The sequence below is a fragment of the Cyphomyrmex costatus genome, unplaced genomic scaffold (assembly GCF_001594065.2).
Source record: "Cyphomyrmex costatus isolate MS0001 unplaced genomic scaffold, Ccosl1.0 scaffold302, whole genome shotgun sequence".
Lineage (NCBI taxonomy): Eukaryota > Metazoa > Arthropoda > Insecta > Hymenoptera > Formicidae > Cyphomyrmex > Cyphomyrmex costatus.
The window spans coordinates 473487-488317 of record NW_017277148.1 but is presented as its reverse complement, the minus strand read 5'-3'; the positions used below and the strand labels follow the sequence as shown (position 1 = coordinate 488317).

General features: G+C 30.3%; 2 protein-coding genes across 2 annotated transcripts; one reads left to right on the top strand and one right to left on the bottom strand.

Moving 5' to 3' along the window:
* The first annotated feature begins 218 nt into the window (after positions 1 to 218).
* LOC108775628 (hydroxypyruvate reductase) lies at positions 219 to 11228 on the top strand. Its single transcript, XM_018542051.1, has 7 exons — positions 219 to 357; positions 2239 to 2379; positions 6588 to 6739; positions 7275 to 7627; positions 8582 to 8800; positions 9970 to 10401; positions 10812 to 11228. The coding sequence occupies exons 2-7, from the start codon at positions 2245 to 2247 to the stop codon at positions 11054 to 11056; spliced, it is 1536 nt and encodes a 511-aa protein (XP_018397553.1). The 5' UTR covers positions 219 to 357; positions 2239 to 2244; the 3' UTR covers positions 11057 to 11228.
* Positions 11229 to 12375: 1147 nt separating this feature from the next.
* LOC108775652 (uncharacterized) lies at positions 12376 to 14152 on the bottom strand. Its single transcript, XM_018542081.1, has 5 exons — positions 13956 to 14152; positions 13153 to 13258; positions 12837 to 13046; positions 12549 to 12755; positions 12376 to 12472 (listed from the first exon to the last, which is right to left on the bottom strand). Exons 1-5 carry the CDS (start codon positions 14105 to 14107, stop codon positions 12416 to 12418), a joined length of 732 nt encoding a protein of 243 aa, XP_018397583.1. The 5' UTR covers positions 14108 to 14152; the 3' UTR covers positions 12376 to 12415.
* Between the last annotated feature and the right edge of the window lie 679 nt (positions 14153 to 14831).

Sequence of the window (14831 nt, the reverse complement as noted above, 5' to 3'; positions counted from 1 at the left end):
AATAGACATAATAATTATCTAAGCACATTCTGAAAATGCCTATTCGAGCAAGGTAAGATAAAAGCACTCGGGACGAATATACGTACAGACCGAGCGGTTTTCACCGGCGAGCGGACTGCAGGAAAGAGGGAGAGCCCCATCAACAATTCACTCACGACACTTCTCTCGATCCGTCCGAGAGTGGGGACTCCACTATAAGAAGATAAATGACAGTACAACGAGTCAGTTTACGAGTGGATCACCGTATACGCACCGATATAGTCACGAGACTTCTAAGTTTCTCTCTTTTCTGCACTCGAGACCTGCTCAGCCGAGACGTATTGCGAATTCTTCCACGAGAGGAGAGACACGGAAAAGGTAGGTCCCGCAAATTTAAATTCAGTCTCGTCGATCATGCCGCGCCCGGAAAGCTGACACCATTTCCGCTCCGAGAAAATCTGACACTTGTTGCTGACCCCCGGTTTCCGTCGTCGCCATCGTATACAGGAGGCGTTACGTAAAAGTGCAACGTAGAATTCGCGAGACATCCAGAAAACTTTGCCATATAATTCTTTAAACAACGTGTAACGCTTTAATAGCAATACAATTTTTAGGACAAATTTTCAACAAGATGGTTTTAAAGCCTCATTATTTCTTGAATTTGCATTTTGCGATCATCATCGTCAATTTTTACAATAAAACTGTATGAAGAGAAACTCTAAAAAGCAGGGTTTAAAATTTCGCGAATACGATAAAAATTTCGATTAAAATATGTTAACAGGTAGAAGAAGAATTTCTGGTTTTTGCTAATCATAAAATGGAAATAAGTGTGCATCTACCTACTTCACTTACGTAACTTTCACTGACTAGTGACGTGTTCTATATATTGCTACTATGAATACCGGTAATTCCTGAGCGAATAAATCGGCAATTTTGCGAGTTATTCTGTCGCATAATACTTTATTAGCTCGATATTACGTAACGAAACCGGAACTTTTAATTGCAATTAATTATGTTCTACAATTTCCGCATGTGTGTGGTACTGTTTTTTACATTTCTATCTAGTTAAAATGCAAATACACATTTTTATTTAACTTATTTAAATCAAAGTATAGAAATTTTCATTATGTTTGAAATGAAAAATACCGACTAATATCAATTAAACGCAGGATTATTCCTTAAGAAATTTGAATATTATAATTTTACTAACGAAATTATACACTGTGTGTGGGATAATAAATTTTTAATATAAATTATGAAAACAAAGAACTTCTTATTGGTCAAGTCTTTAAAATAAATGACAAAGATTATTCGCTGTTTTAATTGGGACGTTTCGACAGGATTTTTTATTACTAACTTATTTTAATTGTTAAACTTAAAAAATAAAAATGTAATTACATTCTTAATATTTATTTACTTGAAAATTATTTGAAAACATAAACACTTTAAATTTCTATAAAAAATTGATATTTACTTTATTTATATCTATGCTTATTTTTAAATGCAGAATATGTCATTCTTTTATTATGAATATTAATAATACATATTAAAGATCGACAACACTAAAGACACACTCAGTCTTATTAATTGAAATCCAGATCATTTTATATTTCGTTAAATGCAAATTAAATTTATTTTAAAATATATATTATCGCAGTATTTAAGAGCGCAATAAAGAAAATCATTATACTTCTGAGGCTAACAATAAATAAATGAGTAAATTTTTAAAAGATCATTAGATAACTGTAAGTTAGAATATTTTGAATTAGAGACACGTTTTTCTATTTTATATGATATATTTCCGATAATCGTAGTTACAAATGTTTAAAGTCATTTAATTAATTATCGAGATTCGCACGTGAATAGCTCCAACTACTTGCAATATATTCAACCTAATTGTAAACAGTCCGTAATTATTTACTATCGATATCAATTTATATCTGATAAAAATCAAAGAATAATATTATTATATTCGCTCATCAATTGTCACAACTATCAGAAGTATATTCATATTTGCCGATTGATTACGAACCGCCAACTATATAAGCCATCTTCTTAATTAAAATACGACGTTTGCGTATATTGTAAAACTCTAGAAAATATAATCATTACTAGCATTATCTAAAAATAGCAATTTAATAAAGCGATTTATACGGCGCGGAAATGTTTGATCGGAATATTGCTTCTAAATCATGCAGGCAAGATCAGCTATTCCTCTCTTCAAATAAACAAAGTGTTCAAGAGCTTCGTTTGTTTAAGGTTAAAATGTCGATCAACTTCAAAAGTGTTCTCATAAGCGATCCCGTGGACGAGTCTTGTGGAGCACTGCTCGCCGAGCATGGTATTCCAGTTACGACGAAATACAAGCTACCGAAGGATGAGCTGATCAAGGAGCTGCAGGTGGGTGGATTTTAATACTGTAAAACTCAGCAATTTCCGTGCTTTATTGAGCCAAAGCGAATCGCGATGGGAGTTGCAAAGTTATAAATTCCGCTCAATATCCGACGTCGAAGACTGTAAAAACGGAGAACTCCGTCTATCGTTGAAAAAGAGAGCGTAATTTAAAGTCGGAAACTTGAAAAGAAATTTACTTAAAAGGGCTGTTTCGATCTCTCCTCCCGTTCTCTAAAAATTCCACAACGCGGTCCTAAATTCTTAAAGACTGTTCTAAATTTTAATCGAGGCAGCATTGATCATTTTCAATGAAAGATATCGGTCTTTTCGTAACTTTCTTTAAGTGAATTTCTGAGCTTATATAAAACTAAGTTTAAGTCCGATTTATTTCAAAGACAGCGTTTATGAATTACCAGCTGCAGTCATTGATTCTACAGACTCATTGATACAAAAACTATTGTTTCTGTTTTAGTATGATCGAAAGGAAATCCGCGCTACTTAAGGAAAATCTATTATGTTTTTATTCTCTCTTTCATTGTCAAATAATATTTGTATTGCACTTTCAATATTTATTTATTTTGAGATAGAATGATATTAATAATAAACAATAGAGTCAGAATACAACGTAGTATAATCCCTATAAGCAACCATTGTATTTTTCATTTTATTGCCAAATATCGATCATAAAGTGTATTTGTAAGTTGTGAATATAAACTCGTATAAAGAATAACGATTGAATCCTGAAAAGATTACGCGAGATTAATTTTTCTTCAAGAATAGAAGTTATTGATATTGAAATCAAGGTTGTGTGCGTTACCAATATACGATCTATTGAGTGAAAAATATCACGTGTCAGATGAGAAGGCATCATCGATAATATTAGATTACACTGGAATTCATGTGGAAGATAAACACAGTTATGATAATGGAACCTCCCAGGTTGAGAAATCGTGTGGAAAAAACTCAATTATTTAAAAAAATTTCTAAAAGGATTGAGAAAGAAATATTTTGCAGCAAGTTTGTATATGTATACAATCACAAAACTAATTTTTTGGTCATTCCTTCAAACTATTGCCCAACCAACAAACAATATTCTGCAAAAATTGTTTAATGACGTATAAATGTTTCTCAAATAAATACATATATATATTTATTTGAATATTTGTTAAAAAAAAATATTGTCTGTTGGTTAAATCTGTTGGTCCGAATGTTAAAAAATTGTGATTTTACACACACATAACAGTACTGATAGTTTTCATTTATATTTGAGTAACTAATTGTAATACTGTCAGTGTCGTAATGCGAATCGCAACTTTTAAGAATCGAAAAATAATTTGAAAAAATCATCAATATAATAGTGCACACAGAGAAAGATATCTGGTTGAAAATAGACAGACTGGAAGATTATGATTATATCAATCAAGAATTTCAGTTGTCTCAACTAGTTTCTGATTCGTTCATTTTCAACTAGAATTCCAATTAATCCAACAAGATATTTTTCTCAGTGTTCAGATAATTAGTTTCGTGACTATGTACATACATACTCAAGTTAAATAATTTTTTCTTTTTTTATTATTAGATTAGATTAGATAACACAGATATGCAAATATATGTATATTTCTACGAAGAAACAAGTGCAGAAAAATTTTTGTGACTAAAAATTAAAATGTGTTTTATCATAGATAGGCTATTCGTTTTCATTTATGCACTAAGCCGATTCTGCCAATCAAGTGCTATTTGTAAATTTTTTTTGTTTCATTTTTTGAAACACATCCGATTCTCGATAATCCAATTAAACTTATATAAGGATCGAGTTATATTTCTTCAAATTAATATGATCATCAAATGCTTCTCTGCGCAAAGAAAAAATAAATAAAATTGGCAAAATTGTGCTTTCTTTTAAACATAAATTTAAAAATATGTAAAAATTGTAATATTTTATTAACTAGGTTTGCCATATATTTAGTGTGTATTTTATTATTTTGGTTCTTATAAGAGTAAATCTAATTAGGTACTATAACTAAATTTTTACACGATTTTGCTGAAATATTGAAAAATATAGCTATAAATATAGATCTGAAAATAATTTTAGACCATTAAAATAATTATAGAATCCTTAAACGACAATGCTGCAAAAAATTTTAACATTATCGATCGATCAGTTTAAACATCGTACAATACGTGATTATAGGTAAACAGTCCACAAACAAAATTATTTTCTAGTCAGTATCTATAACAATTTTTAGATTCAACAAAATTATTTCTTTCCGCCTATTTGTAATCCATTTTAAGGCAGATCATTCTCGATCTAATGCAACTATTTTGTACAAGCATAAAATATATGTAAATGTAAGTAGCAGCATGTGGGATGCGTCTTGTTCTCTTTCTCTGCCTTTTCTGTCTTTCTCCGTCTCGCTAGTTTCTTTCGATCCCTGTTTGTTTTTTTCTTCTATTAATTACTTGTGTTCGAGTCGGTGATCCGGTTCTATCCAGTTGACTCGACTGGTGCAGATACTGGTTAGTTGCGACGGGTCGTTGTACCACCGGTTTACTCTGCATGTGTTGCACACATGAGCGCACACATAGGCGCCTCTATATAAGATTTACTGTCGTCATTCGTATTTCTCAATAGATCTATCCTAGCATTCCTTCTACGCTCAATTTCTTTTCTCTATCTGCCATTTCCCATTTTCATTTTACAGAAAATCCAAGTGTAACAGTAAAATAAAGAGCATCTCAAATTGCACTTGTTGTCGCGGGATACATTCAGTATAACACGTAAGCTAAAAAATAAAAAGAAATTACGCAGCTAAGAACTCCCACATAGCAGATAATTCGAGTCGGACAGAAATTGGAGATTTTAAAGTCTCTCTCAAAATATTATAGATATACACAATGTGGACGCGGGAAACAAAATTTGAAATTAATTGAATTTAATTAAATTACGAATAGATTGGGGCAACGGGAAAAGAAAATTTTTTAGACACAGTTCAGTTTATAGTGATCGAAGAAAGAATAAAGAAATTTTGTACGAAAAAATAAATCAATTAAAAAGAATTGTTATATCATACATATATAGAAGAGATTAAATTTGTGAAGCTGTAAATTTTTAATTACCAAAATTGGAGGATGACATTGTCAAAATTTTGTCTGTCATTTCCAATTCTTTTGCACTTATTTGAATTGTTTCTCGCAGAAAACAAGAAAGATTCTTCCTTTATTTATAAACTAATATAAAAAGTATATCTCTCTTTGTGTCACAAATATTAACCAGTGCTTGAAATACCTTTTAAACGTGTTCGACGTACATTACATAATGTTTTCGTACTTTGTTTTTGTATACTGCAGTGATTCGAGGTAAATGTGCATCGATTTGATGAAAATAATATCGATAGACGCCCATGCGACCACATGTTATCCTTATCTCCATTTTTACGTGCATAATTATTACTGAAGTCTAAGCTGATTAAGCATGGAATACATTTCCACTTTGCGCAAGTTCAGTAACCAGTTTGCACAAGTTCACAAACAGTAGTCTCTATAAGCAATGAGCTAAATCATATTTCTTAATCATAGAGCCACAGATATAATTCACGTCTATGCATCTCTTTTCACTTACCGCGTTTGATACAAAAACAGAAAAATATAAATTCAGGACATATTTTTTAATGTAAACCAGAAAGATCCAGAGCAATTTGATAAGATCTAATTTTACATTCATGATATTTAAAAAGCATGAATAAATTTGGTCGACTTGAGAAACTTGTAGGGACTATAGTAATATAGATTCTCTTGAAACTTATATAAAGCTTTCTGTATTAAAAAGTATACAAAGCAATTTTTTATTGTCGACTTGAAATTCGTACATAAAATAACATAAATTCTTGATATTATGGTATAAATATTCTCTGTGAAAAAATTTGAAAAATAATTTCATTGCAATGTTAACTCGGATTAAATGACCTAATAATACATTACAAAACTTGCTCTCACGTTTGAAATCATACTCGTATTATATATGTTATATATATAACAAAAGTAGATATACATACATTTTAAAACTGATAATAATCCCGAATATTTATCACTTCTTGCTTTTCCAATATAGATTCATTAAACCAAACTACGATTTACACTGAATAAAATTTGAACTCGTATGTTTCAATTTTTCTTGAACAGAAGATGAAAATGTATATTCTCTTTTCGTCCAACAGAATCATGATGCTCTTATCGTCCGATCCGAGACCAAAGTTACGGCGGATATTTTTGCTGCTTGCCCAAATCTCCGTGTTGTTGGACGAGCTGGTACCGGTGTCGACAACATTGATCTTCAAGCTGCCACACGTAAAGGAGCAATCGTATTAAAGTACGTATACGATCTTGTACTTTTATCTATAAAAATTTTTGCTCATGATGAAATTAGGTAATAGATTTCATATGACGAAGCAATATTTGGTTTAACAATTTTTTTCAAGCGCATATCAATCTTAAGTGTAAAAACTTCCATTTAGCGTTTTGCTGGAAAAGAAACGATAAAAATCGATTTGAGAAGAATAGCGATTTCAAACTCTTCTTCTCAATCGAAGTTATTTTTTTCTTACACACACTCGAGAGTCTTTTAGAACATCATCTAATAATTTATGATATAACAAGTCTGCTGAAATAGATTTGCTCATTAAATATTAAAATAGAATTCTTTTTACTGGATCAGTTAATTAACGTCTATGAGAATTATTTAATTGATTGAATCTTGAATTATATTTTTATCTCTGTAATCGAGATCAGATTTAGTAGCAAAAAAAATAACCGATTAAAATGTCACAATGATTTCGTGACGAAATAGCTTACAGATAACAACTATAATATATCACGTAACTGTATTGTTCTTTTGATAATTGCAGCACCCCGGGAGGCAACAGCATTAGCGCTTGCGAGTTAACGTGTGCCCTGATCTCCGCGCTCGCGCGCAACGTCGCACAAGCTGCACAATCGCTGAAGGAAGGTCGATGGGACCGGAAATTGTATTCTGGATACGAGCTGTCCGGCAAGACCCTCGCTATTCTCGGGATGGGCCGCATAGGCCGCGAAGTGGCTCACAGAATGCAGAGCTTTGGCATGAATATCGTTGCCTACGATCCGTTTCTAACAGACGAAATCGCCGCACAGCTCAGCATCAGAAACCTCAGCATGGAGGAAATATGGCCCATCGCCGACTATATTACCGTACACACGCCGCTCATGCCTGAAACCAGAAGTACGAATCGTTCGATCTGAATGTATTAATTTGATGCAAAAGATTATTATATAACGAAAAAAAGATTGCACGAATTTACGAATATTTTAGCAGAATAGAATCGATGAGTTTAAAACACTTTTTCCACCTGAAAAGAAGTTCTTCGGTTTTTTCTTAAAATACTCAAAAATTTTATTTTGTAAAGAATCGTAAAAAGAAACAACGTAATGTACGCCGATTCATTAGTAGAAAAGTCATTAAAAATTATTACCAAAATTGATAGAAAATATTTTTTCTATATTTTTCTACTATATACCATATACATAATTTTTAAATTAATAATAACTGATAAATTAATTTATTTCATAATAAGTTTAAAAAACTATAATTATAATTTAATATATATAGTATTTTAATTAATACTAATGTTTACATAGCTATATGTATACATATACATATGTATATATAAGTTACACTGTAAAAAATAAAATGTTAATTTTAACTCAAAGATGAGTGGATTTTCTGAAACATGTGCAAAAATGTTAATATTAACACAAAAATGTTAATTTTAACATTTTTGCATGTCTCAAAAAATCCACTCAACGTCTTTAAGTTAAAAATTAACATTTTATTTTTTACAGTGTATAAACTCGAAAGCAGAACAAGTCATTATGATATCATAATGATGTCAAAATGACTCCAAAAAATAATTTTTCATTCATTTCCGACTCATCTTAATGTCATTTTGATATTATTATGACTTATTATTCTGCTTGGGAAAATTAACGTATTAATTAAACTTATTAAACACTGTAAACAGTTTGCCGATTGAAATCTATACTCATAGGAAGGAATCTTAATAAAATAATACATTCTTTATTTTGAAAAGAATTAATTATATGTGTTAAAAATGATTGCATAGGATTATATTTTATATCTATATAAAAATATTTACTTAATCATGCATGTTTGCAGATATGATCAACACAACGACCTTGGCAAAATGCAAAAAAGGAGTGTATATCATTAACGTTGCACGTGGTGGCATTGTTGATGAGGAGGCCCTCTTGAATTCGTTAAAATCCGGTCATTGTGGCGGAGCGGCTTTAGACGTCTTCGTGGAGGAGCCGCCAAAGAATGCAATCACTTTAGAGCTAATTAAACATCCAAAAGTTGTTCCAACACCTCATCTTGGTTTGTATAATACTTATTTATTCAATTTATAGTATATGTCGCAAATATTATATTAAATTATAACAATAACTTTTCCAGTTATGTATCATTTTGACTTTAATCTCACGTTCTTTTATTTTCCATTACTTGTTTAAATATAACAGTAATATAACTTAACATGTTGCTTATTTGCTACAACATTGACAAGACTAAAAAATTGTCGTTTTTTTAATTGTATGTGAAAATAAAACGGAAATATAATCCAGACGTCACATTGTTTAGAAAATGTTCTTATGATATCTCTTATAAACATTTATACATATATGTCTAAAAGACGTCGTTATGATATAATAACTGATATGAGCTAACCCTTTTATTTCTGCAATCATCAATTATTACATCAAAATTGCATTTCAAATTAATATAAAATTTAATAACTTAAATTTTCTTGAATTCATTTTCTAAAAAACTTTGTGGTAAAACTTCGGAAAAGCTACAACATTTACAATTTTAATGCAAATATATTATTTTCCATGTATTTTTGGCTCCTGAAAACGAATCTGACAATAAAATGTGGCGGTCAATCATACTTTGGCCGTCATTTTAAAAAAACTGCCAAAAAATCGATTTTTTCTTCGTTTTTTTATATCTTAGAAAATATTGATTTGACAAAAAGAAGTTTTAAACAAAAAATTAATCCCTTTAAACTCTCTACAAAAAAGGTTCTATGCATAATGTTCGTAAACTTAACGGTTTACGACTTTCTATGCGAAGCGAGGGCCACTCCAAAAAAAGGAAATCTATTTATACGTGGACAGTGAAGTGTATAGATTAATTTTTAATTAATTTTTTATTTGAAACTTCTTTTTGTCAAATCAATATTTTCTAATATAAAAAAACGAAAAAAAAACGTTTTTTGGCAGTTTTTTCAAAAGAACAAAGTAAAATTGACCGTCAAATTTTATTGTCAGATTCTTTTTCAGGAACCAAAGATACGTGAAAAAAATGTATTTGCATTAAAATTGTAGATGCTGTAGCTCTTCCGAAGTTTAACCAACCTTGTCTTTATTAGCTAATTGTCTTTAATTTTACCGATTGTAGCAAATGAGCGACATTTTCTTCTATATCTTTCTTTAACTTTGAATGCCTCATTACAGAAACAGTGAAATTAACGGTTTATTTGATTACAGGTGCCAGTACAGAGGAAGCGCAGCAACGAGTAGCTGTGGAAATTGCGCAACAGTTCCTGGCTTTATCAGGTAAATCGACGGAATACGCTGTCACCGGTATCGTAAACGCTCCGGTCTTATCTGCCGCTATGACGGCTGAGAACGAACCTTGGATCGAATTGTCAAAGAAATTGGGTCAATTAGCCGGTCGCTTCCTCAAGGGTAAACTGAATACAGTAATTCATAGCCGCACGGTAGGAAATGGCATGCAAGACAAGAAGTTCATACACACAGCCGTTCTGGTTGGCATACTAACTGGTCAGACTAAGAATGGCTTGAATCTAGTTAACGCGCCCATTCTGGCACAAGATATTGGCGTGGAATTGCAAGAGGGCCACATCGAGGGTGACAACAAAGCGGTCATCGTGAAAGTTGGAGAACACATCATCAAAGGTAATATATTATAATTTAATATCATTAAGAAACTAGAATTTATTTCAAGGAATCTGTGACGTTAACTTTACAAAGACCAGAGAGAGAATGAAGAAAAAACTGAAAACAGAATTTTAAGTCGTAAAAACTAAATATATTTTTAACCGACAACTGAGACATAACTAAACAATTTTTTATTTTTGTTATTGTTATTTTAAAAATTGCAAATTTTTAATTAAATTTCTTGAAGAGGGCTATCTAGAATTTCAGTTGAAGTATTTTTCGAAAGTTTGTAAATTAAAATTTTCAAGTTTTTTTTTTACTGCGCATTATATATTATACATAATATCAAAAGTAGAAATGAAGCACATATGTTCTTAAATCTCCTCAATTGAACATTACATTACAATGATATCATTGTGTAATTACAGGAGCCGTCCGTGACAATCAACCGCTATTGCTCGCTTTGGACGACGCAGTTTTTACCAATGGCATCGTGCTCAGGGACTACATTTATTTATATCGGACGAATCGAGTACACGATCTTGCCAGTATCGTGAATGTTTTCTCGTCGAAAAACATGCACATTCACAATTTGAATGCCAATGGCAGTTGGGTCATCATTCACACCGATCAGCAGGTCTCAATTCAAGTGGATGGAATTGAGAGCTTTTAAGCGCACTTGCGTGCATCCAAGAGAGGCATACTGACAATAAGTGATCCTTGAGAAGAGACGAGAATGCAAAGCCTGATTTTTAAAGAATTCAGTATTGTCCAATTGCTAAAAAAAAAAATACGGACAGATCTTGTGAAGAGCTTACTATAGAAATACGCATCTTTTTAATTATATAAACTCCATTTATGTAATATCATTATTTATTATCTTTATTATTAAAGTAAATGAATAAGAAAAGCTAGGTAAAAATAAAATTTACTAATACATACTACGATAAATATTTAGTTTTCTTTTAGGATAGAGATTATTATATAGAAAAAAAAATAGATGTGTAATGCTAATTTCATAAATATCATATACGCGTATTAATCGTTAGCAAATAAGTTGTACTTTTTACATACATGTGCACATAGAAATGTAAATAAAAGTATATAAAATGTATCTATAGAGGTATTTATATTTTTATATTATTAGAGATTTTGTTAATAAAACATCACATTTTATCAAATCACCATTTATGTGTCATTACTGACTATACAAGGGTCTAAGCGCCCATATACAAACAAACAGTTTGCTTGTATAAAAAAAGATAAGAACTCTACTCTAATTGTAGAAAAAGTTGATCTTGTGAATAGTTTTACTAATGTTAGTAAAAGTTCTATAAAAAATATATTTATGGGAAAAAAATGCTCATGGAGAAAAATAGCATATCCATGGAAACATCCAATTTTAACGTCTAGGCCCTTGCAGTCAAAATATGATCATACATACATCGTTAATATTAGATATCTTAATTGATTCACGGTCGCTTTTATCATTATTTTTGCAATATACATTGTACTTTAAAATAAGAACATCCAATGTTAGAAGGGATTAACGAGTCCTTTGGTGTATAATTCACTCTTCAGATACTAATTATACGGCTTGGATACAAAAATTAATTATGTATCAAATTAAATTGAAATGTCTATCTCATAAAAAAAAATAACATTGAACGTGACATTGCGTAATAAAGTATCACATCTTTCAATGTATATACATTGTACTTTTAACATGATAAACAAATATCGAAAGCAACAGAAATACCAAAATTAAATGTACAATATATTATACTGATTGCAAACAATTTACCAAATTAATTTACACAATGTGAACGGTTGATTAAAAGATTATTCTTATCTTAACTATTATATTATAAACTCTGTTAAAGTTAAATGTACAAAGTTTTAAAGTAATACAAACAGAAATAGAAGTAGAAAAAATATTTGGAATATAAATGGATTATTTATAATACACTAAATTATGATAAAGTTCAGGCGCTTAATAAATATGAAATCGGATCGGTTTAACAAAAACATATTATATTCTCTCATAACTGTCCGCTCGACAACAGTTGAAGGTATAGACGACGCCGTCCTACAAAAAGATAGAATAATATTACTCTGGATCAAATAGAGCTATAACCATATTACTAATTGTCGCAGCCACTTACTCTGACTAGCGAAGGAAGTTTACACCAGAAATCGTGATTAGGCACCATCTCCCAGCCTGTAGCTCCCCTCAATGCTTTCAGCACTATGATACCACCAATGAAATATACACCAACGCTGACAAAGAACAAAATAACTAAAAGAGAACCCGTAGATAATCCCATTTCTTGATGTAACCTACACCCGTATGGCGAAGTCAGCTGAAAAGACTGCAAATATTATTAGTAATAAAATTAAATAAAAAATGATGTCGTAATACCAGACAATATTATTACTATTTTCATACTTACATATGTTTTATTATTAGCAGGAATTGGATCAGATTCAAGTACAAAATTGGTTTTATCTCCCTTAAAGCACACAATGTTTATTATCATTTTAGTGTCATTATGATGTATTTCAAAAATTGGAAATTTGCCATTATACGACAATTTCATTTTTGTTTCTTCTGCTGTTCCAGTTAGTATTTTAGTGTTATTGCTGCTGGGTACCATACATAGCTAGAAGAACACAATATTTATCTAAGAGATACTGTAAAAACATCAATTATGCAAATAACAGAATAATGTATTTTTTTTAATTGATCAAAACTGCTTTAAATCTTACTGATATATTTTCCTTAGGACATTTTGCGTTGCTATCTACCGTCATATTTACATTTGTGCATGGATGAAAATAGACTGTCCAATTAATGTTATTAGCAGAGAATGGCCTGAAAAATAATTAATTAATCAATTTATATTCTATATAATGCACTGTTCTACAAAAATATTAGTTATACATTAAATAAATATTGGAAGTATTTAGATAAACAATGAATATATATATATATATAGATAGATATATAGAGGTGTTTGATTCTTAAAATGTTTTATGAAAAAAGTAGTGCAACAGATACTGAGTACAATTAAATGCAAATCAATTTACATATTTTTAGTATTAATAAATATTTTAACTACATATTCTCCTAATTATATCTATATTTTTTGTCTTTGTTATCATGAAAACCTAGAAACATCAATAGGTTTAAACTATTAACACCAAATATAAATAAACTGATTTTTAATTTATAGCAATTAATTGTACCAGTGTCGCATTACTTTTTCTGGTGGAAAACGTTAAATAGCAGAATTACAGAAATATCAAATATATTTTCTGGAAAAGTATCTGGAAAAATAAAAAACAACTTTAATAAAACACAAAGATTTTTCAATAATAACACAAGATTAATAGGATTAAAATATTTTGTTCATTGTTTATTTAATCAATTCCTCTAAAGTTTTCTGCAAAAGCTGAATTTGTGCTAATACTATTTTCTCTGTTTATAAGAATTAGATAATGGACATATAAAAAAACGCAAAAACAAAGCCGGAGGAAACACGGAGGTTAACAGTTAAAAATCTACTAACTTTTCGTCAGCGAGGGCGGTCAAATTGTAATAGTAGCCGTCCGATAACGAGCAAATGCAAGGTGCCTTCTGTATGCATTCTGATGACGTCGTGTCGCAGAAGAATATCAGAAATAACGAAAACACGATAAACGTCGCATTACTACGGCACATTTTTCTCAGCTTTGTTTCATTGACATTCGCACTCTTGACAAGACGATCTTGATACGTTTCTGAAAAATAGATGTCGTTCATAAGATATATCAACGCAAATATTGATAATGGAATTTGTAATTACCAATAGTCGGACATGTCACTAGACATTTTTATCAACCGTTGGTATATGTTGCTATCAAAATCGATCATCAGAAATAATTTTGAGAAAATTCTTTTAAATTCTCAAAAATCAAAAAAAGAATTAGAACAATATAAAAGAGATAACACCAATTAAACTTTCAAAAATTGCTAAAATTAAAAGTTAAAATATTTACATCTCTACAAAACTCCACTCTTGAAAATTAAAAAAGTGTAAGAAAAATTCAGTAAGAGAGTATTGTGTATACAAAGACACGTACACATTAAAAATTCCGTGCATTACAATTACTAAAATGTTATTTGATGTTAATTTTCTTTAGTATCTATAATATAATAACTACGAGTAAAAAAATTAATAGCTAGTATTATAGTCCATTAGATTCTTACTTTAAGGTCCAGTCATAATTCATAATTAACTCTTAATCGCGGCGAGGTTCAACTTATCTTCCATTTCTTTTCTGATTCTAGAATTGGAAGAAAATGAAAAATAAGTTGAACCACGGTTAAGAGTTAACCATGAATCGTGAAACTGGGAATAATAAGATAATCTTAAAATTAAATATATTATATAAAAATGCGATTA